At 52.2% G+C, this 26,813-nt stretch overlaps 1 protein-coding gene across 3 annotated transcripts; it reads left to right on the plus strand.

The window, feature by feature from the left end:
- Positions 1–26,673, plus strand: SUN2 (Sad1 and UNC84 domain containing 2). 3 transcript variants are annotated; one of them, XM_005302512.5, is made up of 18 exons: positions 1–152; positions 1,994–2,153; positions 3,211–3,401; positions 4,038–4,175; positions 4,559–4,654; positions 5,562–5,655; positions 6,040–6,110; positions 8,052–8,188; positions 8,935–9,144; positions 9,593–9,670; positions 10,846–10,889; positions 11,593–11,758; positions 12,169–12,396; positions 17,745–17,829; positions 18,323–18,438; positions 19,637–19,804; positions 20,737–20,829; positions 23,130–26,673. In XM_005302512.5, the coding sequence occupies exons 2-18, from the start codon at positions 2,029–2,031 to the stop codon at positions 23,241–23,243; spliced, it is 2,154 nt and encodes a 717-aa protein (XP_005302569.2). In that variant the 5' UTR covers positions 1–152; positions 1,994–2,028; the 3' UTR covers positions 23,244–26,673. The 3 variants fall into 3 exon arrangements, with proteins under 3 accessions (XP_005302569.2, XP_065437010.1, XP_042699476.2); XM_065580938.1 differs by having other exon boundaries at positions 13–152; positions 8,965–9,144; XM_042843542.2 differs by lacking the exon at positions 4,038–4,175 and having other exon boundaries at positions 13–152.
- The last annotated feature ends 140 nt before the right edge of the window (positions 26,674–26,813 follow it).

Here is a 26,813-nt window from a genome sequence, read left to right on the forward strand (position 1 = left end):
GGGGCCGAGCCGGGGCGCTGCCAGCGGCGCTCAGCGCCGTCCCGCGTGGGACACAAAAGGCGCCGACATCGCGGCGGCTGGAGAGAGCAGCGGGGCGGGGAGCGGAGCCTCCCTCCCGAGCCAGCCCGCGGCCTGGAGAGCGCCGCAGCCAGGTGACAGCGCACCCCTCGCCCCCGGCCGGGCTCGCCCACCCCTCGCGGCGGGCAGCGCCTGGCTGGTTGCCGCGGAACGCACCGCTGCAGGAGGGGGTGTCCCGGGGCGGGGAGACTCAGTGGAAGCAGCAGCCCGGGGGGGTTCCCAGTTTACTCCCTTTCCCAGTTTGCAAGTGACCGGATCCGGCTCCTCTTCCCCCGCCCAGACTCGCTCTCCCCCCTGCCCTCCCTCCCGCCGGCCCGAGGGGGGCTGCCGCTGGCACCCAGCTGGGGAAGTTGCAGCTCCTGCCTGAGCCGGGTTAGGATCCGGCTCCCTGTCCCCCTAGCTGGTCATGGCCCCGCAAGCCTGGCCCGCCCGTGGGGCGTGAGGGCACCCAGGAAGCAGGAGTGGAGAGGGGCCATTTCTGCAGAGTGTTTGCTTTGACAAGGGGCCAAGCTTATCCCATGCGGGTAACTCTGTTGATCTCAGTGGCGTTAGCCCAGGGCTGAACGTGGCTCCCTGGCTGCATTTGAAGGATGCCTTGTGCTACTGTTGTTGGGATGTAATTAGTCCCCCCCCCCCTCCCTTTCCCCCAGTGTATCTAGAAGGGAGGAGTTTGGAGGCAGGATGTAAGGGGCGGGGGGGCACGCACAGAAATGTCCGTGCTCTAGCACGGTGTGGAAAGTATCTGGGCAGGATGCGTCCACAGAGCGGGAGTTGCCAGGGCGGGGGTGGGAAGGCGCCAGATATGGAAGCATCTTGTGGAATTGTGCCAGGTCACAAGGTGGGATTGAAAGTTGTTACTTTGTTCGATTTCACCCAGGCTTTGGCGCAGTCCCTGTCCAGCAAGACAGCAGTTAATGTGAGGAGTTTGTGCCCATGTGGGTGGGCTCTTAGAGGGGGGAATGAAGGGAGGAAGAATTTACCACCCTATAAACGGTGGAACATAGTGGTGGATTTGGGCCAAGTATCTGCCTCCACGGCTGTTTCACGTTTTGGTTGGTGTGCGTTTTGGGAGGCTGCTTTATAGAAACAGGTGCCAGGCAGGCACTTACATGGACGAAGCTTTGCTCTTTCTGCAGGACATGTGTTCTTTTTCTGTCCACGAGACCTCTAGTCCCAGTCCGAGCCAAGCTGTTTGGCTTGTGACATGCTGGAAGAAATAGGCTAGTGTCTGCCTGCTGGCTTGTGTAGAAGCTGAGCTAACTTGTTGTTGTTGGAGCAGCCTGGGGCACTGGAAATGGAGGTCATGGGGAAGGCTGCAGGTGCCGCGTCAGGCCATTTACTGGACTAGTGCTGATGCCCACCTGGCCCCCTAACGCTGCCAGTGCATCTCGGTCCTGACCCATGGCGTCCCTTGCTAAGTTAGCTTGGCTTTGGCTGAGCAGAGATTGCTCGGTCATGCTGAGCTGTTGGGTGGTGGTGAGAGGAGACTGGCTGAGATCCACTGAACTCTCCTCGCTTTTGGCACAAGACAGGATTTGAAACCATGTTTGCAGGGGTGAGCGGCCAATGCAATAACCCTCGCCCCATCCCACCTCCAGGATAGGAGACTGCCAACCCAGTCTGTTCTGAGCTGCTGCCTTTCAGGCTTTCCTGTCCCCACGACTCTCAGGTGATGCAACCCCTGAGACCCCAAATTCCAGTGACATCTCAGGGAGTGAGGCTGGGTGAGTGAGGATTGCATCTGTGCATTCAGAGCATCTCCAAGGCCCTTTCTCCTGTCTGCCCCACTGCAGGACATCCCTTCCTCTCCCCCACAACTGAGTGCACATTCGTGGGCCTACCCCCTGTTCAACCCAGCGCCAGGCAGTACCTTCGAGTTCTCATGCTCCCCCATCTCTTTCTGTTGCTCTCCCAGGTACCTTGTTGGCTAGTGATTGAGTCTCCTCTGTCATGTCCAGGCGCAGCCAGCGCCTCGGGGCCACCCGCTATTACCAGGGTGATGATGATGGCAGCAGCAGTGGTGGCAGTTTGCTACTGGGTGGCCAGGAGCCCCCCTTTAGGGACAGTCCTAACAGGTAAGAGGGTGCAGGGTGGGGGGCCAGTATACCTCACCCCCACCTGCAGCAGGGTTGCGAGGTTTGTCCGTAGCCCAACTTGAAAAAGGTGAGGAGTCAGTTTGCCATAGTGTGAATTTCCACTCCTGAGCCGCAGGTCAGGGGTCACTGAGAGTCTGTCAAGAGCTCCTTACACCATTCTGTGGGAGGTGAGGGCCTGTCCCTGAGCGCCCCGCGCTTATCCTTAGAGGGTCAGGGTAGTTAGGGTCTGCCCAGGGCACTGCATCCACTGGTGGTGAAAGGAGCATAAGAGAAAAGCTACTGCTACTTTCCTGGCTTTATCAGCCAGATTTCCTTGCCGCACCAGCCCACGGCTGGCTCTGGGTAACCCCTATGTGCCTCACAATCATCCTGCACCTTATTCCTCCCCAGCAGGAGCACAGCGCTCTCGCTTGTCATGCATACTTTGGCATTTCCTGGCCTTGCCCTCGCTCTTGTACCACCGAGGGGGATGCAATGATCAAAACGGGGGCGTGGGGTCCAGCTGTGCACAGTTACACAGAGCTGAGTCGTCAAGCTTGTGCTGGGAGGCCCCCGGTAGCCTGGGTTATGGGTTGTTGTCAAACCGTCTTCCCCAACCCAGCAACCTCTCCTGATCACAGATACCTTCCAGGAAAACCACAGCAGCTACAGAGGAAGCAGACAGGAAGCAGAGGGCAGGGTGTTCGCTTGAGGGTGGCAGGATGGTCCCTGTGATAGGCCAGAGGTGTGTGTGGAGGGAGGTGGCAGGGGACTGCCCCCAGCTGAGCTCTTATTTTGCAAGGATGGATGACGGCAGTTTACACTGTTTAAAATGTGCTGTCGTGCTCTGGTTCTCTCCTAGCTCAGGCTGGTTTCACTCCAATGACTTCAGCAGCGGTGTGAGTGAGAGGAGGGGAGGCGAGGCAGGGCCCCGGGCAATGTAAAGCCTGACCGGAAGCAAGGCTGGCTCTGGCTCGCCACTCTCCACTTCCCCCTTGTCACCCTGCACATGTGCATGCAGCGTAGGAACTCTCTCTCATTTCCTTGCTCCGGGCAGGACCCTACGGAGGAAATCGAGCAGCATGAAGCGCCTCTCTCCAGCCCCCCACCTGGGACCTACCCCTGCCACCCAGACCTCCTACTACAGCGAGTCTGTGATCAGTGAGTCCTACCTGGGCAGCAGCAGGGGACTTGCTGGTGGGGGCAGCGCTGCCTTTGATGACCCACAGGACAGTGACTCCTACTGGGGTGAGTGCTGTCTCCCCTCGGTGCCAGCTGTACCCTGTCCTGTCACCCAGTGGGACCCCAGCCCCTCTCCCTGCAGCAACCCTGCCCCCCCTCCCCTTTGATGTGAAAGAAGAACATATTAACTGAAACCTGGGCTTTGTCTCCAAACTGCTTCACCAATGGGACCCCAGACCTGCCTTGGAAGGTGCCCCCTTAGCTGGGAGCAGGGGACACATGAGAGGGAATTGAGTCTTCTCAGCTCCTGTCCACTGGACTGCGCAGGTTGCCAATGACTTGAGTCAGTGGTCAGAAAGCCATGCACACACACATCCCCCTCGCAATAGAGCAGCCCTGAGTGAAGGAACGCAGTCCCACAGGGGAAGACTGTTTCCCTTCTTAGCCAGTACTGATGGGGCACCAAGATCAGTCCAGGGGAATTATCAGGGTAGCAGGTATTGGGATTGCTGAAGACCACGGTAAGTGCGTAGGGGTGGGCCTCCCTAGTACTGCGAGGGTAATTGGGCACACCCTGAGTCACCAGCAGCGAGCCCGCTACCCTACAGAATTCTGTCCCCTCCACCGGCCCCACTCTGCCTGGGGAGGAAGAGGAAAGAGGGTGTTGGCTAGTTTCTCAAGGGGACTCTGTTTCCTGGACAGGTGGGGAGCTCTCCGCGAGGAGGAGGAGAAGAGGCACAGGAGGTACGGAGTCCAGTAAAATCAATGGGCTGGCAGAGAGCAAGACTTATGACACCTATGCCTCTTCATCTGGCTACTCCTCTGAGGATGACTATGCAGGTAGGGGTGGCTCTGACACCCTGAAGGTGGCAGCAGCATGGGTAGCAAGGTTGCCGGGGGAAGAGGCCTCCCAATAGAGACCCACTTAGGTCCTGGCTCCATTGCATGGGGAGAGAATAACCTCACAACCAGGGCAGGCAATCATCATTTCAGGCTCACCTCAAGCCCGGCTCTGTGACCGCAGAGAGGTTGGAGTGGGGTTCCCCCCTCACCTCAGGTCTGTCTCTGCGGCTGGGGGGAGAATAGTTAACATTCACTCACTAAGGCATCAGGGCCCCCCCACTGGATGCTGGAAATCCCACCCGCTATTCCAAAGCCAGTGAGTGAAGACATGAGACCTCACTTTTGTGATATATGGCCTTTTCTTCCTTCCTTTGTGCCAGGTCGCTCTTCCTTGGATCAGAACAGCACTGGTTCTGGGTTCAGAAATGCCATCTCACGAGCAGGCTCTTTTCTCTGGTTGGTGGTCACTTCTCCAGGTAAGTGTGGGGCCGTCAGCGTTCTCTGTAGGCAGCATTCTTCCACGCACACTGACGCCTGCCACCCTCTATGCACACACATGCAGTAGTCACAGGTCAGAAGGGTATTTTCTCATGTGCTGTTTTAAAAACAAAACAAAACCCATGGAAGTAAAAACCATGCCCGCTAAAGGACTGTGACAGTTAGGAAAGAGAGATGCGTGGAATAGCCGGAATACTGAAGGCAAGTCTGCAGTGTGTCTGTCTTCGAGATGGATTATTCTTACTTATCATTTGTTTAGCACCATTGGTGTGCTTGGTCTTTGCAAACCCGAGAGAGAAAAAGCCTTTACATACCTCAAAGGACATTATAATGACATTTATTTCTATTGTGGTACAGTCCAGGGGGCCCATTAATACTATTTATTTATATTGTGCCTAGAGGACCAAGTCAGGGATCAGAGCCCATTGTGCTAGGCGCTGTACAAACACACAACTAACAGATGATCCCTGCTCCAAAGAATCATTGCCCAACACACTAGGTGCTGTACAGTCTAAATTAGATGGTGGTGCTGGGCTAGATCATGCAGTAGGTGAGCAGGGATGGTCAGCACTCCTAGCAGAACAGATCTCATTCAGTATAATGGATTTCTTTCTTCAGGGAATTAATGCCTCAGGGAAGAAGTGCTTTTAAGGAGGGATGGGCGCTTCTGTTTGTGCAGCACCTAGCACAAAGGGGTCCTGGTGCATGACCTTGGGCTCCTAGGTGCTATGGTGGCCTTAATAACAACAAAGGGTGAATAGCCTTTCTAAAGAGCAGGGAGAGGGCAAGAACTCCGGAGAAAGGAAGCAGGCATGCTGGGCAGAGTGCGAGGAAGATACGAAAGGGGCATCTGACTGTTCTGATGCCATGTGTGGGTCTTTGCAGGCCGGATCTTTGGACTGTTGTACTGGTGGATTGGAACCACGTGGTACCGCCTCACCACCGCAGCCTCTTTGCTGGACGTCTTTGTCTTAACAAGGTCAGTGCGGATTGGAACCAGAAACAGAGGGAAGCAGGTTGGTGTGGATCTGAACCTGGATCTGGACAGGGCAATGGACAGGTGGAAGGTGTGGGGTGAGGAATACAAAGTCCCCACAGGGAAGGAACTCAGTGAGATATTCGTGTGAAGGACCCCAGTAAAGCTGTGAGGACAGGGGTCAGGTTTTTTTGTTGTTGTTGTTGTGGCCAAAACTGACTATGGACCCAAGCTGGGCTGTGTGGGTTGAGATTCAGGGTGTAACTTGCTTCCAGAACTCCCCCTTCTCCGCTGCCTAGTACTGTCCAAGTGGATGCAGAAACTCCCTGGGCAAGAGGGCATGGGTAGCTGCACTGACATCTGTTCCTCGTCCCCTCTGCTCTCCAGGCGCTATTCAGCTCTGAAGAAACTCCTTCTGCTCCTCCTGCTGCTGCTGCTCCTGGCTTCCATTGCTTATGGTGAGTCATCCCAGGCTCCCAAGCTGTTCTCCCTGCCCCCCTCTCTTATGCCCTGGACAGAGTGGCTCTAAGCTCAGGAAGACATCCTGAGTTCTCTGCGGCAATGCGATGGTCCTGTGAGGTCACAGGAGAGCCCGCATCCCTCTGTGCTGTACATGTGTCTGTATCCAAAGGCCCGCTCCCTAAGGCAGGTTCCAGTGAGCAGGAAATACTTTCACAAAGGGCCAGGATGTTGTGAGTTTGGCCCTGGCCCATGTAAATCCAGCATTAGCGCTATGCTTGGTAACCACTGTTTAATATTCTGAACCCATCCCCTGGGTCCAATCCCCTGGACTGTGAGGGGATCCAGCTCCAGTTCCGAATGCTACAGCTGACCCTTATCTCCAGAATGAGTGAAACCAAACCCTCCCGTTCACCCTCCCCTTGTAGCCCTTGGCTTTGTGTTCCCAATTTGTAGTTTAATGATCAGAAATAAAACCAAACTGAATTCTTTAAGGTTCGAGCCTCCAGGGTGGTTCAGGTAACTTAATTTTGTGGAGGACTGTGAATGACATCAGTGATAAAATTAAAGACTTTATTTAATATCAAATACACCTCTACCCCGATATAAAGCTGTCCTTGGGAGCCAAAAAATCATACCACGTTATAGGTGAAACCGCGTTATATCGAACTTGCTTTGATCTGCCAGAGTGCACAGCCCCGCCCCCCCAGAGCAGTGCTTTACTGCGTTATATTCAAATTTGTGTTATATCGGGTCGCGTTATATCAGGGTAGAGGTGTAGTTAGTTAAAGAAAACAGGCATGCTCTGCATTTATGCTTACGTTCTCCACGGGATACATCATTTCATCTTAGATCAGTCCTGGATGAGAAGAATGGGTGTAATCCTTTCTCTGTACCTGGTTGGTAGAAGGGCGTGCTGTCCTTCTTATAATCACTTATAACAACACTCCATAATTAATTAGCATTAGGCCTGCCTTTTACCATATCTATATTTCCAGCCCATAATTAAAATACCTTCTACTGCCTCACTGGCAATTTAATATTAGATTTGCCTTTAATAGCTGCATAAATGCCATACCAATGACTATCCATATAGATAACATTTTCCAAAAGAACAATGTTTTATCTAAAACTGTTTTGAAAAACAGCTAGGACCAAAACATGTTTTGCAACATGACGGGGAAGCTATTTTTAGGAGGTAGATTTATTTTTTTTGAGCCTACTTATGTTTCAGCACATTCCTGTATAACATAAGCAAACAATCTCTGTAGGCTACACCCTATAGCAGCAGTCCCCAAACTTTTTATGTCTCCCCCCCGCCCCCCTTACCTGTAATGGACTCCCCCTTCCCCTCCCCTGCGCCCCCCCAGGAGCCGGGGCTGGGAACCGAGCTGGGGGCAGAGCAGGGCTGGGTGGTGCTCCATTCCTGCTCCCTGTAGGGGCTTGCCTGGGCCCTGCTGCACCTCCAGGCACACCCCATAGTTTGGGGACCACTGCCCTAGACCATCTGGGTCAGGAGCTGAATTCTATTGCTTTGTCCTAGCTTCAGCATATACAACACTGCAGGGGGATCTCTGCTGCCTCCTGTTGTGGTGATGGTCATTGCTGTGAACTGCATCAAAAATAATGGCTTGCATCTGAAGAAGTGAGGTTCTGACCCACGAAAGCTTATGCTCCCAGTACTTCCGTTAGTCTCAAAGGTGCCACAGGACCCTCTGTTGCTTTTTATCAAAAATAATGTGTACCTGAATGAGAGGAGCCCACCTTATGGTCACTGTGGTGAAGTCACAAGGCCTGTTTGCTTTCTGTTCCCATCTGTGAGCAAACAGTCTCTGAAGCCTGTCTGGGCATTTCTGATGCACCTCCATTTGTGGTCTATTGTACAAACCTCCCCTGCCCCCACACACTTGAACCAACCAGTCCCCTTTTTGTGATGCCAGGTGCTTGGTATTTCTACCCCTTTGGATTCCCGATGCTCTACCCTGCCATGTTTTCTTGGGGAGCAGCAAAGCTTTCGCCCCCTGTTGCTGGGGAAGAGGAGGTGCTTAGAGCCGGGGATTCGTCTGCGTTATTTCGGGTGAGTGCCAGAGGGATCTGGGGTGAGGGGAGCTCCAGCATTTCTGCTCACCCCTCCTGCTAACGCACCTACCCCTTAAAATCTCCAGCAGCAGGGTTAGGCAGACTGAATGTGGCTGAGGGACTCTGTCTCTAATCTTGAGAGCAGCTCCCTCTTCATGCCCTGAAAATGAAAGATGTGGGGACAAGGGAGACATCTGTAGCCTCTGGGCCTGGATCATTTTCCACCTGTATGCATACAGCCTGCCTCTGCTAGCTGAGCAGAGGTAGGGTGACCAGACAGCAAATGTGAAAAATCGGGACGGGGGGGGGGGGGGGGAGAATAGGAGCCTATATAAGAAAAAGACCCAAAAATCGGGACTGTCCCTATAAAATCAGGACATCTGGTCACCCTAAGCAGAGGTGCCCCTTTAGTCTGAGATTGATGCGTGTGCCTGCATGTGCATCACTGCCCTCTGCTGGGGTGTGACTTATGTAAGTGCTCACTTATATAAGTTCCTTCCACTGGCTGAGTGGGGGGCTGCCCTTCAAACACCTCTGCAGTCCAGTCCTGCCTGTATTTGTTCACACACCACTGCCCCCTGGTGGAGAATGGAGGACATGCTTGTATATATCCGCTCCCTCTGCAGCCTGCGCTGGCGGGTCACGGTTGGGTACAGAGCTGTCAGGACAGCTGGGTAAGGCTGCCACTGCGTATTGTTTGTTTTCTTTTCTTTTCTTTTCTTTTTGCCACCCTGGGGGTAAAAGGCAGAGCAGCAAATCCTGTCTCGGTTTCAGAGTCTGGAGAAACGCTTCCAGACCCTAGAAGCGGAGGCATCCAGGCTGGAGAAGCTGGAGCTCCAGAGAGGGGTGGCGGCCGGGGGAGGCCTGACACACGAGGCCACGCTGACACTCCTGGAGGGGCTGGTGAGCCGTCGAGAGGCTGCGCTGAAGGAGGACTTGGCCCTACATGTCCAGGTAGGGGAGGTGGGGGCCTCTCCTGGGGAAACCTGGCCTGCTCCACCTACTTCTCCTTTAAAGTCACAGCCACCTCTTTCCTTCCTGTCCCCCTGGCCTGTTGCTGTGGAGGTGGGAGAGGGGGGGATCATAAGGCTGTTGTGGGGCTGGGGGTCAAGGTGGGTGGGTGGTGGGAAGGGCTGATGGTGGTTAAGTGGTAGGATTGGGGTCAAAGTGGGTGGATGAGGGTGGCGTGAGTGGGGGTGGGGTTGGGTGTGTGCTGGTGAGGGGGGTGGGTACAGGGAGTATGATCTGGGGTGTGTGTTGTGTAGTGGGATAGGGTTGGGGCAGCTGGAGTATGGCAGGTATGCCATAAAGGTGGGTGGACAGCAGGTGTGGGGGAGAGGATAAATTGTGGGTGAGGTGGTGTATGTGCTGATCTCGCATCTGCTCACCTATCTCCCTGCAGAGCGAGCTAGATACCATCCAAGGCCAGCTGCAGAAGGATTTAAACGGGCGCCTGGAGAAGATTACTCAGGCATCTCAGGTAAACTGACCTCCCTCTTTAAAGATGCTACAGTCCAGAAACTTTGCTCCTGTTCAAAAGGAGGTGTCACTATAGGGGCCAAGCGCTCTTAGGGAAGGAGGTGCATTTCACTTCAGTGCCTGCAGCTGTGGGACTGCAAGCGCATAGGGTCCCATAAGCTAAATGCAGTTGGACTAGATCAATTCTCGAATAAGGAGACCACCAAGGAAAACCCAGGTGCTGCAGGAAGTGCTGCTGGTGATGCAGCAGGATTTGCTCTTCCCTTGAATTAGTAGGTGTCCTGTGCTGCTGATGGAAACCTAAAACCCAGGCCCTGACCGCTTCTGAGAGTCAGGATCTCATACCACTTTTCACAAGCGATGAGGCGTTGGCTCTGAAGAGCTTGCGTGTTCTAGGCACAGTCATACATTAACACACAACAACGCCCTTCCTAAAAGGTGGCAGATTCAAAACATACAAGCAATACTTTTTCACACAATGTCTAACTAGACTGTGGAACGCACCACCACAGGAAGTTGTTGAAGCCAAGAACTTAAGACTCAGAAAGAGATTGGACACTTACATATTTCTAACAAGAACATCCAGAGTTAGCATAATTAGGAACAAAAATGTTGTAGAGGATACTAACCTCATGTTTCAGGGTTTCAGCTGGTCTCTGAGTATTAGAGACCAGGATGAGACCTAATGAGGGGGGCAGATTATCCCATGCATGCCTACTAAGGGGTTCTTACACCTTCCTCTCAAGCATCTGGTGCTGACCACGGTCACAGACAGGATACTGGGCTAGATGGACCTGGGACAGGTCCAGATTAACTGTTTGTGGGCCCAGTGTCTGGACTGTGGTCTGGCCACCTACTCTGCCCACGTTCCAACCTGAGGCCCCGCCCTTGCTTGGGCTCTTTCCCCAGAGCCATGTGCATGGGGGGGCAGAGGGGGTGGAGAGAAGTGAGCGGGGCCAAGGCTCGGGGGGGGGGGGGGGGGGGGGGGGGCTTCTGAGTCTGAGCACAGTGCAATTGGCACCATTTTGTAAATCCGGTACTGACCTGGGCTCTAATCCAGTCTGGCAATTTCTGTGTTCCTATGGGAAGTTGTTAGACACTCTCCCCTCCCTTCCCCACCCATATGACAGATCTCATCCTGTCATGTTTGTTTCCTTTATACTGCTGCTTTCACAGGAGGTGGAGGCCCGGATGCTCCAGCTGAATTCAGAATGGCAAAGGTAATCCTGCCCGTCTCTCGGGAAGTATTCAAGTGTAGCCGTGTAGTCGTAACCTGTCCTCAGCCTGCTTGGGCTGATGAGATTTCTAAAGGAGCCAGTAGCGGGAGGCGTCGGTTGGCATCCTGCAGGGATCGCTCTGAAGCCTGATCTGGAACCCGGGGCTCCATGGCACATCTACGATACCAAACTGGGAGGGGTGTTGGATTCTGATGCAGCCTGGAAAACTGCAACAAACGTGGGCAGGAACCAAGATAAGATTTGACGTGGAGATCAGCAAGGCAATATGTGGAGGGGAAAGGCTCCAGCACACAGCTAGTGGGCGGGAGAGAGCGAAACCTGGAAAGCAGGGATGCCGAAAGGGAGGTGGCAGCAAGGCTCGGCAGCCTGGTGGATGTGCTCTTGCAGTTTTGAGATGGTGGCAGAGAAAGCCAGTGTGCTCTTTGGCTGCCTGTGCAAAGGCGGTGTGTCCGGGAGCAGGTAGACGGCCGTCCCTCTCTCTGTGACTCTGCCAAGATGGCACCTAGATCACTGTGCTCAGGTCGGGCACAGCAACCCCAGGAAGACATCAATACATTTCTGCTCTTCTCTAAACTGGAGGTGCCATGGCGTAGCTCGCTGCCTCCATTGCACCTAGGCTGTGTTCTGCTCATTTTGCTTTATCCCCCCCCTTTTTTTTTTTTTTTTTTTTTTTTTTTTTCTGTAGCTCGACACAAGATGGCCTGCAGGGGAGCTTCCGGCAGGAGATGGGCAGGCTGGAGGCGCAGCTAGCAGGCCTGAGGAAGGAGCTCGCACTCCTGGCGTCTGACCAACAGGCGGTGGTGAAGCACGTGGAGTCACTCCCGGGACAAATCAAGGGAGTGCGGGAGGACGTGAGTCTCAGACCCCGTCCCGTCCCCTTAACGGAAGTCCCATTTTACCCATTCTCTGCTAAACTGTGACGTGGGAATGTCTGGGTGATGTAGGACTGTGTGGTCCCACCATATGCTAGGCACCTCTGGGTTGATGATTTCCCCCTCCCCTCCCCCGTCTCTCCTCATGAGCTGGACACTTCCAGGAGCGGTGACCTTTTCTTCTGCCACAACCTGGGCACCGTTAGGGGTGGTCCTCACGTATCCAGTATCATCCAGGGATGGAGGCTTCCCTGCACATAAGGGTCTGTAGGCCAGACTCCCAGGGCCCTTGTGTGGTGTTGCTCTGCCCACACGCTCTCCATCGTTTGTCATGCTCTGCGGTGCAGATTCCCTCTCCTGGGCTGAGCTCTTTCCCTTGGTGGTTTCAGGTAGAAGCGCAGTTCCCCCAGTGGATCAGCCAGTTCCTGTTGCAGCCCAGGGAGGATGGAGTGGGCAGCCTGGTTCTCCAGCGTGAGGAGCTACAGGATCAGCTCCGGAAGCTGGAGCGCAAAATCCTCGCCAGAGTCTCTGAGGACCAAAGGGTGTCTGCGCGGGATGCCACGGCTAGCATTGGGGTAGCGCTGCAGCAGGAGGGAGTCACAGGTGTGACCGAAGAGGTGAGGCCCTGCCTTTCTCAGCAGCTTCCCCTGAGTAACTTACTTGGCTTGGGGATTGTGGCATGGCACACTCGAGTGTCAAAGCAGCGTCGGGCTGTTTGAGTGTGTCGGGCTGTCCGTGCATGTGTGCCGATGTGGGGCAGGCCAGCCCTGAAACCCTTACATACTTGCGTACACAGGGTGTGCCAGGGCATGTGTGTGACAGGCCGGGGCTCCACGTGTGTGTGTGTGCTTGTCAAGGCTGTATCTCCACTTTGAACTTTAGGGTACAAATGTAGGGGCCTGCATGAAAACTTTTAAGCTTAACTACCAGCTTAGCTTTGGTCCGCTGCCACCATTTCCCAATTAGATTCCCACCCTGGGAAGCCCTGAGAAAACCTTTCACCAATTCCCTGGTGAATACAGATCCAAACCCCTTGGATCTTAAAACAAGGAGAAATTAACCATCCCCCCTCCTTCCTCCCACCAACTCCTGGTGAACACTGATCCAATCCCCTTGGATCTTAAACAAGGAGAAATTAACCATCCCCCCTCCTTCCTCCCACCAACTCCTGGTGAACACCGATCCAATCCCCTTGGATCTAAAACAAGGAGAAATTAACCATCCCCCCTCCTTCCTCCCACCAACTCCTGGTGAACACTGATCCAATCCCCTTGGATCTTAAACAAGGAGAAATTAACCATCCCCCCTCCTTCCTCCCACCAACTCCTGGTGAACACCGATCCAATCCCCTTGGATCTAAAACAAGGAGAAATTAACCATCCCCCCCTCCTTCCTCCCACCAACTCCTGGTGAACACTGATCCAATCCCCTTGGATCTTAAACAAGGAGAAATTAACCATCCCCCCCTCCTTCCTCCCACCAACTCCTGGTGAACACCGATCCAATCCCCTTGGATCTAAAACAAGGAGAAATTAACCATCCCCCCCTCCTTCCTCCCACCAACTCCTGGTGAACACTGATCCAATCCCCTTGGATCTTAAACAAGGAGAAATTAACCATCCCCCCCTCCTTCCTCCCACCAACTCCTGGTGAACACTGATCCAATCCCCTTGGATCTTAAACAAGGAGAAATTAACCATCCCCCCCTCCTTCCTCCCACCAACTCCTGGTGAACACCGATCCAATCCCCTTGGATCTAAAACAAGGAGAAATCAATCAGGTTCTTAAAAAGAAGGCTTTTAATTAAAGAAAAAGGTAAAAATCATCTCTGTAAAATCAGTATGGAAATTAACCTTACAGGGTAATCAAACTTAAAGAGCTCAGAGGACTCCCCTCTAGTCTTAGGTTCAAAGTACAGCAAACAAAGATAAACACTCTAGTAAAAGGTACATTTACAAGTTGAGAAAACAAAGGAAAACTAACACGCCTTGCCTGGCTATTTACTTACAAGTTTGAAATAGGAGAGACTTGTTTAGAAAGATGTGGAGAACCTGGATTGATGTCTGGTCCCTCTCAGTCCCGAGAACGAACACACTCCCAAACAAAGAACACAAACAAAAGCCTTCCCCCCCCAAGATTTGAAAGTATCTTGTCCCCTTATTGGTCCTTTAGGTCAGATGCCAGCCAGGTTACCTGAGCTTCTTAACCCTTTACAGGGAAAAGGATTTTGGAGTCTCTGGCCAGGAGGGATTTTATAGTACTGTACACAGGACAGCTGTTACCCTTCCCTTTATAGTTATGACAGTGCTCATGGTTAGGTGTGATGGGTGCAGTGTGTGTGGCTGAGCTGCTGTCCCTAGCATGCACACAGGTGTGTATATGCCAAGCCTGCATGTGTGGCTATGTGCCAGAGCAGATGGGGCTGTGAGGATCAGGGGTTTAGGGCTTCATACATTGTCTATGACCTATTTATTGCTTTTTTTTTTTTTTTTTTTTCTCACTCCCAGAACCCGGACAGTAAATTGGGTTGGGGTTGCCAGGGACTTGCTTTGGTGGTTTGTACATCACAAAACCGGTTTCTTTTAAATATTGTATTAAACCCTCGTGGAGAAAAGGAGGAGGCAGGGTGGGGAGTCAAGTCGCTTACAGCCTGATTTTTTTTTTTTCAGAAGTGCTGAGAGTTTGCAAACCCCACACTGAAGTCACTGAGTAGTGGGGGCTTGCCACCTTTGATAATCCGACAATTAAAACGCAAAACACTCAAATATATCTTTATATTAAGAGGAAGGGTGAGCTTGTGGCTCAGGCAGTGGATTGGGACTCAAGAGATCTGGACTCAGTTCCTAGCTCTGCTACCGACTCCCCCTGTAACCTTTTAATTGTATCATCTCTCTGTGCCTCAGTTGCCCCCTCTGTAACATGCAGGTGATATTCCCTTTCCCACACCCTTTTTCTGTCTTGTCCATTTATGCTGTAAAGTCTTTGGGGCAGGCATTGCCTTGCTATCAGGGCTGGATTAATTCTCCTGTGGGCCCACGCCTATTAGATTTTTGTGGGGCCCCTGTATACAAGTCTTTCCTAATTTAAAACAAAATTATCACAATTATGGCATCGAGGCTATTAACGCCATACTAAACTTGCCTTTTAATTAACACAAAGCCTTTCTGTGGTTACATTTCAATCTTAAAACATGTAGAATATAGTTAATTCAAAATAGCCTACTTACCTTAGAACAGCTCTTATATTAGTTGCTTTCTGGGAGGGAGTTTGGGTGCAGGAGGAGATTCTGACTTGGGGCAGAGGGTTGGGGTGCAGGAGAGGGGGCGAGGTGTAGGTTCCAGCCGGGAGGCGCTTATCACAGGTGGCACAGCAGGGGTCAGGCAGGCTGCCTGCCTGCCGTGGCCCTACGCTGCTCCCGGAAGCGGCTTGCTGCTGACACGTTTCTGCGTGCCCCTCGGAGTAGGATAGTGTCTCGGTGTGCTGCCTATGCCTGCAAGCGCCGCCCCCGCAGCTCCCATTGGCTGGTTCCCAACCAATGGGAGCTGCAGGGACAGTGCGGGGGGGGGGGGGGGCAGCGCGTGGAGCCACTTCCTCTGCCAGGGGTTGCAGAGACATGCCAGCAGCTGACCACTTCAAGGAGCGGTGTGGGGCCACGGCAGGCAGGTAGCCTGCCTGAGCGCCCTATTGCACCGCAGAACTTTTAGCGGTTGACTGGCAGAGGCTCCAGGATCGACCAGTTAATCGTGATCGATGGGTTAGTGACCACTGAATTGTATATAATTTATTTTTGCGGGACCCCCCTTAGCCCAAGGCCCTGTGTTAATCTGGCCCTGCTTGCTAGGTGTGTGTGTATAGCATCTAGCATACTTGGGGGCAGGGCGCAGGCTCAGCTGGTGTCTGTAGTACAAATACTGTATATATTTGTTCATAAGCCAAATTTTTTTAGTAAAAATGGGAAGCACCAGAGAAGGGGGTCGGCTTATGAACGGGTGTAGAGAGGGAGAGTGGGACACAGCCCCTCCCCCCAACAGAGGGAGCAAGGGGAGGCAGCAGAGACAGAAGAGAAGAGGCGGGGCCAGAGTCTCTCCGCTTCTGGCCACCTGTTCTCCCCCCCAGCCTCCCAAGCAGCTGCAGCTCCTGGGCTGGGGCTGCGGCCGCACCACCCGGCCCCGCCCCCCGGAGCGGGCTGCGGCCAGGCCAGAGACATCCTCCCCAGATAAGGTGGGAAGGGATGGGGAGAGTGTGGTGGTCCTGGGCTAGGGGTGGGGTCATATGGGGAGTGATCACAGGTGTTACTCCCTGACCCCCAGCTTTTCCCCAAAAATCATTTCCCCACCAGTTGCTGTCCCGGCCCATCAGGGTGAGCAGCTGGCGTTCCGGGACACTTTGTTTACTTAGGTTTACCTCCGTGCCTGCGGACGCTTGAGGTAAACAAACCATCTCAGCCCACCAGCAGCTTATCCTGATGGCCTGGGAGCCAAAGTTTGCCGACCCCTGAATTATAGGGTTGGCTTATGAATGGGTCATAAAAATTTTCCATGTTTACTTATCCATCTTGGGGGAGTGGCCTTATAAACGAACTGGCTTATGATCGAGTATATACGGTAATTAATAACAAATAGAGAAGGAATAAGAGAGTTTAAAAACTTTTTACAAATCAAGGGAAAAGCCCTGGTTTGAAAGTCTTTTAAATAGTATCATGTCTTTGCGGGGAGGAAAAGTGAGTCCATTTTAGGTGGTAGCTCTCAGGTTGTGGTGTTTAAAGTTCCATGCTGTTTCTTAAGACAAATGCCTACAAAAAGAGGAGATAGGAGAATGCAGCCGCTGCCTGCTCTTTTGCTTGCAGATCAGTTGGTGGAAAAAGAACCTGCGGGAACTTTAGCGTTGCCAGTGTAGACTAGCCCTTAAGTGCTGCCATGGCAGTGCTTTAATGTGGCTTGTGTAGTCGCAGCAGAGCGCTGGGAGAGAGCTCTCCCAGCGCTCTTAAAATACCACCTTCACGAGGGGCATAGCTACCAGCTCTGGGAGCACGGCTCCCAGCGCTGGTGCACTGTCTACACTGGCATCTTACAGTGCTGAAACTTGCAGCGCTCAGGAGGGTGTTTTTTCACACCCCTGAGCGAGAAAGTTGCCAGTAAACTTTGCCAGTAAAGCGCCAGTGTAGACAAGCCCTTAGGGTCACATCTCTGGAGGGGCTCAAGACCCAGCCATGGTTGATGGGAGGGGTCTCGCTTAGATCCTGTTTTTTGCCTGGTCTGGCCAGCACATCTTTCAGGATCAGGAGAAAGGAAGCCCAGCAGCGTGATGGTAATTTCCTGGCATGCCATGGTGATAACCATAATGGTTATGCTGGTGATGTGGTGGTTACTGGGCACCTTGCCACTGTGGATGAGCTGTCAGGGTCTCCCCAAAAGAGACCTGTGTGAAAGGGATGAGGTCACCACGCTATCACGGTTCTTGAGCCGTAACAAATCAATACTGGCTCGTGTTTTTAGATGCTGTCTCTCATTTTAAGAAGATTCTGGTCTGTGGTGTAACAATTCAGTGACCTCACCTGAAGCCCATAATCAGCAGTTCCTCTAGTTCCAACAAACACTGTTCACATTACTTCTGTTCTGGTTTTACTTCTTTCAGTGGTTTTAGACACCATGCTTGGGGTGCAAATGGCTTCCCTGCCACCTTTCGCCCACTTGGGCAAGTCAGCGTTTCAACCAACGGCAGAGTTCAACGTGTGTGTGTGTGTGTCCGTCCATCCATGAGTGGCTGTATAAAAATGCGTGTGCCTAGGGACAAATGTAGGTGGCAGGGGTTTGTGTGTGATGGGCTGCACATCATGTGCTGACCATTGTGCGTGTTGGTGTGTGCATGCAGAGGCTGCACGTGGGTGTGTATTGGGATTGTGTTTGATCAGTGTGTCTCCAGCCTTTGCATTCAGCTCTGTTGTGTCCTTTACTCCTTGTTGCAGCAAGTGCACCTCATCGTGAACCGAGCCCTGAAGCGCTACAGCGAGGATCGCACTGGAATGGTTGATTATGCCCTTGAATCAGGGGGTAGGTGAATCAGTGGCTGCCTCACCTCCCTCCTCCAATGGCCTCAAAGTATAGAAAGGGGGTGTCAGACTGAAGACGCTGTCACTGTGTTAAGCAGAGGAAGGACTTGCTAGGAGACAGCAAGTCCTGACAGCTTAGCGCATAGCCAGGCATCTGGGCATGTGAAGAGGGAGGGTATTGGACTGGCTCTCATGCACACAGAGCATTACAGTGGGACTCAGCTGGCCAGCCCAGCCTCACCGGGCGAGAGTCCGTGTACGGCACAGCACGCTATGGTTAGAAGGGGAGTTCAGCTCTGCCCGTAGGATGGTTCTTGTCTATCGCCCTGTGAGCTGAGCTGGAATATCTCCTCCCTGCCCTGTACGTTATGCTCTGTTTGGGATCTTCCCCTCCCCAGGCAAGGCCATAGTTAGATATACAGAGAGGGCATAACTTTTGTCACCTGGCGAGGATGCTGTGGTCTCATGTGTTCTTGTTTCCCTTTCAATCCCAGGGGCCAGTGTTATTAGCACCCGATGCTCAGAAACCTACGAGACAAAGACGGCACTGCTGAGTCTGTTTGGGATCCCCCTGTGGTACCATTCTCAGTCTCCACGGGTTATCCTGCAGGTAGGGACCAAGCTGAGTAGAGAGGTGTCCGTATTTCCCCCTGTGAACTGAGCTAGAACTTCCTGCCACTGGACTATTCCCTGCCTGTTGCCCCAGTGTGAGCCCAGCTGGATAGTTCTCGTAACACCTCCCTTGACCCCCTGATTTAGCTAATTCGTCATTGGTGCTCAGACTGCCATCACATCACCCTTGACTCATCTCCTCTCCCGTCGCTGCAGAGTCTCCCGTCCTCGGAAGTCACACTTCCTCCATTTCATTCCCTTTCTCTGGGTTCTCACAGTGTAACAGTCGGATCTGAACATGGGGATAGGGATGCCTCCGTGACACCTTGTGTTACACAAGACGTCTGTCCTGGCACGAGGAAGGGGGAACAGGGGAGTTAGGTGTACCGTTTGTCACCTGATCTTACCTTAGCTGGGATCACAGCTGGGTCCTCAAACTCTGGTCGTTGGTATGTGCCCACTGACCTCATTTGTGGCTTTAGTTCAAAAATCAGGCTGCGAATGTCCTTGTAATTTCCATAGCAGATCAGGCCCATGCTCCTTCCAGCCCCATGTCCTGGCCCTGACAGCGTCCAATGCCAGATCCTCCAGAGAAAGGTGTAAAAAGCACCATGTGTGAATGCAATGCTGTAACCAGGGGAAGACCTTCCTTCCTCATCCCAGCTAGTGAGCTCTTTGTCACGAAGCCTGAGGGCTGACAGCACTTGTAATTGTTAACAGAGCTAGCTAGTGTCACTGCAGATGCTGCACCACTTTCTCTGTGGCAGTCAGGTTCTGGGACAGCTCCTTTGAGTCATTCTGCCACCTGAGGATAGGCCAAACCCTCCCCTGCCCCTGATCCAGAACCAGCCCCAGGGGCACATCTGTGTCTTCCTCCCCACAGTAACTGTGGGTTTCACACCAGTCCAGGCTTACAGTGACTCCTTTGCAACATCTTAGAGGTAACTTTGCCCCACTGCAGTGGCACAAAGTGACCTGGGGGTGGGTTGAAGATCAGACCCAACGTTTTCTTCATGTCTTGCACTGTGGTGTGTTATCAGCTGCCACGTTGAATTCCAGAGGTGGCTGCACTTCCCAGGAGGGTCAGGGATCCCAGTATAGCAGCTTGTAAAGTGCTTTGGGTCGAAAGGGCCTAGGGAACTGCATGAGGTGATGATTATTACCGTTCCCTAAAGCTGGTTTGTTTTTGTGTGTAGCCGGACGTTAACCCTGGGAATTGCTGGGCTTTCCGTGGATCTCAGGGCTTTGCTGTTATCCGTCTGTCCAGCCACATTCGCCCCACTGCTGTGACTCTGGAGCATGTCCCAAAAGCCCTCTCGCCCCTGGACACCATCCCCAGTGCACCCAAGGACTTCGCCATCTTTGTGAGTGTCTTTCTCTGCACGGAAATGGGAGTAGAGGAGGAAAAGTCTGTGTGTGGGAAAGGGGACCCAGGTGGTCTTGGGATCTTTTGCCATTCATAATCACCCTTCAGTATTGGAGATGAGGATGTTTCCTTGCCTCAGAGATGGTCTCCCTGCTGTCTCCCTACGGGGGTGCTGCAGAAGGCTGGTGTGTTAAGCCAAGGGACGGAGTGTTGCAGAGCAGGGTGAGATGGGGAACATTGGGAGAGGATATCCTGTGGAAGGAGGCAAAGCAAGCTAGTACATGGGAGGAGGAAATGTGTTGGGGAGGGGGTATATTGGGGAGAGGAGGACGGAGACTGAGTACCTGAGGGAGGAGATGATGTATGAGGGGAGAGGGAATGGAGTACATGGGAGGAGGGAAGGGAGGGGTTGACTGAGGGGTCCATATGATGTGGGGACATTTTAGGGGGGACGGAGGCAATGGCTTGGGGTACATGGGGAGGGGATGGTTTGTGGGGAGGTGGGTGGGATGGGTATATGGTTGAGGAGGAGGGTGGGGGTTCAAGGGGAGGGAAGGGCTGAGGATGTGCACCTCTTAGCCATAGGTGCTGGAACTAGGGGTGCTGCCACACCCCCTGGTTTGAAGTGGTTCCCATCATATCCAGGGTTTACAGTTTGGTTCAATGGCTCTCAACACCCCCACTATACAAATTGTTCCAGCACCTCTGCATACAGCCTTGTCCCCCCCACTGCTCCTGCATGTTCCCTGTCCTCTCACTGCCCTGTTTATTTACTTTGGCATGGGAGAGCAGGAGTGGAGTTTAACTGCACTTGTCTGTGTCTCCCTCTGCCCCTCTGGGCGCTCTGATCAACCCACGTTCCTCCTCTCTCTCTCTGCTTCCTCATCACTCCACCTTCCCTTTCTTCCCCACCTTCACTTGGTCTCACAGGGTCTGGACGAAGAAGGACAGCAAGAGGGCATCGTTCTCGGACAGTTCACCTACGACCAGGATGGGGATCCCATCCAGACGTTCCGCTTGGAGGTACGGAGGAGGAGTGGTAGGGCCCCAGGGCGCTCCATGGATACTGAGGCAGGGCGCTCTAGTATTTAGAAGCCAGTTGAAGTGTCATCACACTCCGTGTCCCTGCCAATGCCGTTACCTCTGCTGTGCCAGGGTCTCTGCCTGGAGCTCTTTGGACGGGGTAGTTTGGCCCAGTGCATTCCCAAGACGGGCCCATTGCTGGCCACTGTCTGAGGTACAGTAGGATGCAAGGATAGGTGGGCTAATGGTCTGATCCAGTGCAGCATGCGCTTGCATGTGAACTACAGGATGTTTTGGCTACTGACTCTGGAGGAAGCCCCCCCCCTCTCCCCCTCCCCCCGTGATGCTCCCCAGGGGTTATGAGGCTCCTTGCCACTACCTGCCCTTAGCGAAAAGCCATCTTGTCTGTGCCTGCTGTGCTTCAGCTCCCTGACACCAACAGCCTTGGGCCACAAGCATGGACTTCCAGGTCCCCACAGACCTCGCCGTCTCTGCAGGCTAGTGCTAGGTACACCCCAAGTGCTCGGTGCATTTCCTGCACTATCCAGGCCCTGCCCCTGGACACTCTCAATAATAACCAGGTTTGCTGTACCAAAGAGACCATGTACACACAGCTTGACTGGCCCAGGTCCTTGATGATAACACAGCACTTAAAATCTACTTACAGTGAAAACAAATAGGTTTATTTACAAAGATTAAGATTGAAGAGAGAGTGAGTAAGGATATTAAGAACAGGTTCCATGTAAAACAAAAGATATAACATGCTTCTTAGTCTTACCTGAACTCTGACAGCCTAAAATCCTTCTCTAAAACAATTCTTCACCTAAAGCAACCTCCCAGCATCACTAGCCCACCATCTAACTTTCTTGAATGCAAAAAGCGCTGTCCTTTTTGCTTCCTCGGTGAAGGATGGCAAAATGTCATTTTGCTTCTCCTTCTATTTCCCCAAACTCACTGTTTTCTCCCCCAAAGACAGGATAACTCCCGTAGTTCCCAGGTAGTTTTGGGTGTTAGCTCCGAGGTATCTTCTCATGCTCCTGTTTGATTGCCATTCCCCTCCCCCACCACCTATTTTTCTTGTTGCCTTTCATATGTAAGTAAATAAGGTTTCCACTGTGTTGGCTTTACATTACTTGATTTCCATCACAGGCAAGGATAGGTGAATAGACACGCTTTGTCTAGCAGAAAACCCGTTTGTCCGCTCTGCCTGGTTGCAAAGTTTAAAACATAATTTCAGTGTGTGTATATGTAACTTCTTAAATATCATCAGTACATACATTTTACTACTATATTAATGACCAGTAAGTTACCAGCTTTCATTTGATACCTTACAAGACACTATTTATGGATAAATGAATACCATGAAGGCAGTGCGTTAGGTGTAGAGAGTTTATCAGGCCTTGCTCTCACAGAACAGTGAACCCTTTGCTAGTTGGCATGGAGGGGGTCTGAGGGTCACACTGACCCAGACCCCGGGCTGGGCTGTGGCTTAGAGAGGTGACTTTCCTTTTGGGAAGGTCCTGTGGACCTGAATGGATAATGCTGTAACCTCTCAATAGGTTTCTTTCTGAGCTGTCCTGTAGAACTGAATAGAAATTCTCCTCCTGCTGTAGAATTCTACAGGAAGGGTCCAAAGCCTACAGAGAGGTTCTCATTCTCTGATTGATACCAAGGGCCAGACCCTCCACCCCACTCTGTTTGCACTGCTCTGGTGGCACAAAGCAATGCTAAAACTGGCTTAACCACCCCTGGAGATCCCCCCTGCATAGGGGACCCCTTGGCTGGTGTAGAATCACTATTGTGGCTCCTATGCCCCACCCCATTTTTGGTCTCCTTGGCATGGGGGTGTGGCCTGGGAGAAGGGTCCTGGGTCCCCTGGGACCCAGCCATGCATGGCTGGGGCACGTTTGCATCTAGATGATACCTGGTTGCTGGGGCAGCCTGGGGAGACCATTGGATAGGACTAATGCAGAACCAGGATCCAGGGGCCGCAAAGATGGCTTAAAGACACTTCTGCCCCCACCCTTTCCCCTCTGGTCTTGTGCCAAGCACAGCTTTGCAAGACCAGAGGATCTGGCCCATTTACGTTTGTAGAGTTCTTTGTATAGGGCCCTATTGGTTCTGTCCTTATTAAATTCTGAGGGTGAATAGGAACTCTCCAGGATGTGTGAAAGTGAAGACCCTTCCTGAAATCAGTGAGGAATCTGTGGGGAACGGGGGCTGACTCTTGCCTAGAAATGGTGTTGCTTTCTGCAGAGAGCGACCCAGACTATGAAATGTCTCCTCTCTTCCTTGCCCAGGGTGAAGATGTGGGCACGTTCCAGGTGGTGGAGCTACGGATTCTGAGCAACTGGGGTCACCCGGAGTACACCTGCATCTATCGCTTCCGTGTGCATGGGGAGCCGGTCCACTAACCCCTCCCTGGCTCTCCCCTGCCCCTAGCTGGCTACCTCAGGTTCTGTGCCGGCCGCAAGCGACAACCATGGCAGAGAGAGGTTGTCTCCAGAGAGAATGGCAAGCCGGTTAAGGAAATTCTTCTTCTTTTTGCCGCTTCTCTCAAGTCCCAGGGTGGGAGAAGTGGGGGAATGACCACCCTTGGCAAACCTAGTCCCCATATGCTTTTCTGTGCTGCCTCTTCCAGAGGGAAGAGTTTGTATTGGGTGGTGGTGGTGGTGGGGAGGGGGAGGGATTTTAGTGTTCAAAAGGTGGTGTGATGGGAAACGAGGCTTCAATCCAGGTCAGGCCCGACATTTTAACTTTTTTAAATGAGTCTTTGCAGTCCAGACCTTTCTCCACCTCCCTCTTCCCAGCCCCATCCCTTCCAGATGTTAAAGAAGACTATAGCATAGTGTCCCAAGTTTTATGAACGAACATATATTATTATCAGTGGGATGAAGGAGTGATCTATTTATGGCATCGTTGGCTGGGTAGGCGCCATCTAAATGTCAGGGAGGGTGGGCACATGACCAAATAATTTTGCACTATCGCCTGTTTCCTTCCATTATTGGATCAGTGGTTTGTTTTAGTTAGACCCAGTGGCTAGCTTGCCATGGGTTGAGTTTGGATCTCATGACCCTGGAAAGCTGCTAACGTCCCTGCTAGCTAAGGGAAATAATGAGGACACAAAGACATGTATTAAAGGGTTAATATATAAGCAAAAGACTGGGGTTTTAGTCCTTGGGGGAGAAGATAATCTAATCTCCCTGGGATTGTAAAACAGCCTCAACAATGCAAACCTTCCACTCAGGTCAGTGTATTATATAGTCATCAAGAAACACCTTCCCTTCCACCGCAGCTGAGTGCTATTGGATTTCACCAATATGCGAGGCTGTGGCCAGAGTGGGAGAGGGTCCCGTATTATTCCCACACATCTGTGTTGTTCTCACATGTAAATCCCCCAATTAGTGCTAAACATTCACAAGTCAAAATGTCTGTGTTGATGTCCTTTAAAACTCTTCCCCCCGACACTGTTTTTAGTAATTAATGAAGGATGTACTTTTCCATGCAATGTATAATTAACCTATAGAACTTTGTACCACAAGGGAGACCACTGAGGCAAATCACTTAGATTAATAAAGGGCTAGCCACTTAGAGTAGCATTTGTAGTAGCACTAACTAGAGTGAAATGGCCAGGGCTATTTAATCCTCAGGCTCTGAGGTGTGAACTGATCAGTAGCGAAGTGCATGATCAGATGCCATGGCCCACAGTTGGAGACAGGGTACTAGGCTCGATGGGCCAGTGGTCTGGTAGTGCCTGCCTGCTTTGCTTTTGGAAAACCCTAGTCAAAATTATAACAGTCTGTGGTGGGTGTAAAAATGTATAATTATACCCCCACTGGTTTATGTACATCTGTATATAAACAACTGTACATAGGGGGGTAGAGTCTAGGCTGTAGTTATCCAGACACATGGGGTTTGTTGATGGGGACACAGGGCAGATATGAGAGTATTAGTGTGATCACGGGAAGTGGCACAAATCCCGCAGGATAACAGGGGATACGAGACAATATTATACAAGCTTTGGGGATAAGGGGACAACGACCCTGACAGCTCTGATCTGGGGAAAGACAGCCGGCCGAGCAGAGGGTGTGGTGCCAAGGCTGGCTGAAGGGTGCTGAGACACAGAGCTTGTGGGGCTCACTGTAAGTAGGGGCGGTGAGGTAAGCCAGTGAAGCTTGGTTCAGATCAGTAAGGACCCTGCTACCAGGCCTGCAAGGGAGAGTAGTAATGGTGGTAGCAATGGTTCCAGGAGGGGGCTTGTGGCTGAAGCTGGGACTGGCCTTTTCCCTCAGGGGAAGGGTGGGCAGGTCTGTGTCACAGCCGTCCCCCATTCACAGCTGCTGTCATGGGCTGAGGCAGTGTATGGGGACGGTTGGACAGGGCACAGCTGACAGCTACCTCTTCCCAGGGATTTATCTGGGAGAAGGGAGACAGCACCAAGGTGGGAAAGGCCCCTCCACCCCAGATTTGAACCACAAAGACCTCCCTGAGGGCTGTTAGTGTTGTTCCCAGCTGGCAAGAGAAGGAGGGGAGAGGGACCTGTGAACAGGCTGGCTGGGGCCTTATTCTCACCACCACACCCACTATATCCGCTTTGAGCCGCAGGACAGAGTAGGAGTTCATATCAGTGGCCTTGAGAAGGTAACATGTGACTTCTCAGAGAAGGTTTGTGTCTCTCTCTCTCTCTCTAGGTTTTGGCCAGCATGCTCTGTTCTTAGTTCAGCTTATGTTTTGAATTGGTTTTTACGTATCCATATTTGTCTTCTCTTTATCTGAAAGAAAAGCCAAGGGCTCACTTTGTATCAGCCCCATTTGAGGCTGGCACCCCCAAGTCAAATTGGGGCTGTGAGGTGCGGAGAGTACTGAACACTGATTTTTGCAAGGTTGTCTCCAAAACCTGTTGAAGTCCAGTAGGGCTAGGATGGTGTGAAAGGGAAGTGAGTGGGGGACTCCCTTCCACAGCTGGCAATGGGCTTTTTCTGGCCCACATGTCTTGCCTTAAATCTGCTGGAGAAGTCAAGCAGTGCACATCCTCTTGGTCTGCTCCTCCATTGCCTCATCAAGCATGTGGCTCTGATCCATGTGCCCATAGGGATGAGGGTGGGCCAGCACCTCCTTTTGGAATCAATCACCACTACTCCTAAATTGGCTGCAGGGGGTGGTGACTGGGTGACGAATGGCTCCTACACCAGATACTGATTGCCCCAGGCACCAAGTGGGTTCCTGCATGGAAGTGCCTGGCCCCAGTCCCTAGAACTCCGAGTCCACCTGCAAGGAACTTGGACTGGCAGTTGAAGATGGGTTGACCAGGGCTTTACAAGCCCCTAGGAGCAGTGGACCTAGCCTCTGGTGCTTCTACTGAACCAACTCTCTCCCAACATCTAGGCATGTTGGAACAGTGGTGAAAGGAGAAAAGGTTCATTAACTCTTCCTATGCTCCAGGACCAGCTGTCAATTTGTAGGGCAGAGGGTGTTTAAAATTGCTGCTTCAACTGCAGCCCTGCTTCTTACCAACGTGACAGGTAATCATGGTACTAGATACAGAAGATGAGTACAGCAAGATGGTAATAAGTGGGAAACATCTGCTAAGGCAGAACTTCTGTTTACTCCCCTTGAGCTGCCTCACTTATCCCCCTCTCTCTCTCTTTCTGTGTGTGTGTACCAGGAAAGTGTTATAAATTAACCTTACGCAAACCAAGCTGGGTACAGGCAGATTAATCTGTATTTAATTCTGTAGCCTATTGCAAATGCTGCACTGGTTTGTTTGTTTGTTTTTTATCTACAGACTGTAATTTATGCCTATGCAAAAAAATCCAAGACAATAAATTATGTCAAAACAGTTGAGATTTTTAGACTTTCCTCTGATGTGTTTGCAGTTGGGAAGGAGGGGGGCAAAGCTTGTACAGAACTCATTTTCCATTGGGAGTGGAGAGGAAGAGACAGAGCTAGATTCACAAGGGGGACTAAAGCCTTGGAGCACTTGA

Source organism: Chrysemys picta, chromosome 1, assembly GCF_011386835.1.
Source record: "Chrysemys picta bellii isolate R12L10 chromosome 1, ASM1138683v2, whole genome shotgun sequence".
Lineage (NCBI taxonomy): Eukaryota > Metazoa > Chordata > Testudines > Emydidae > Chrysemys > Chrysemys picta.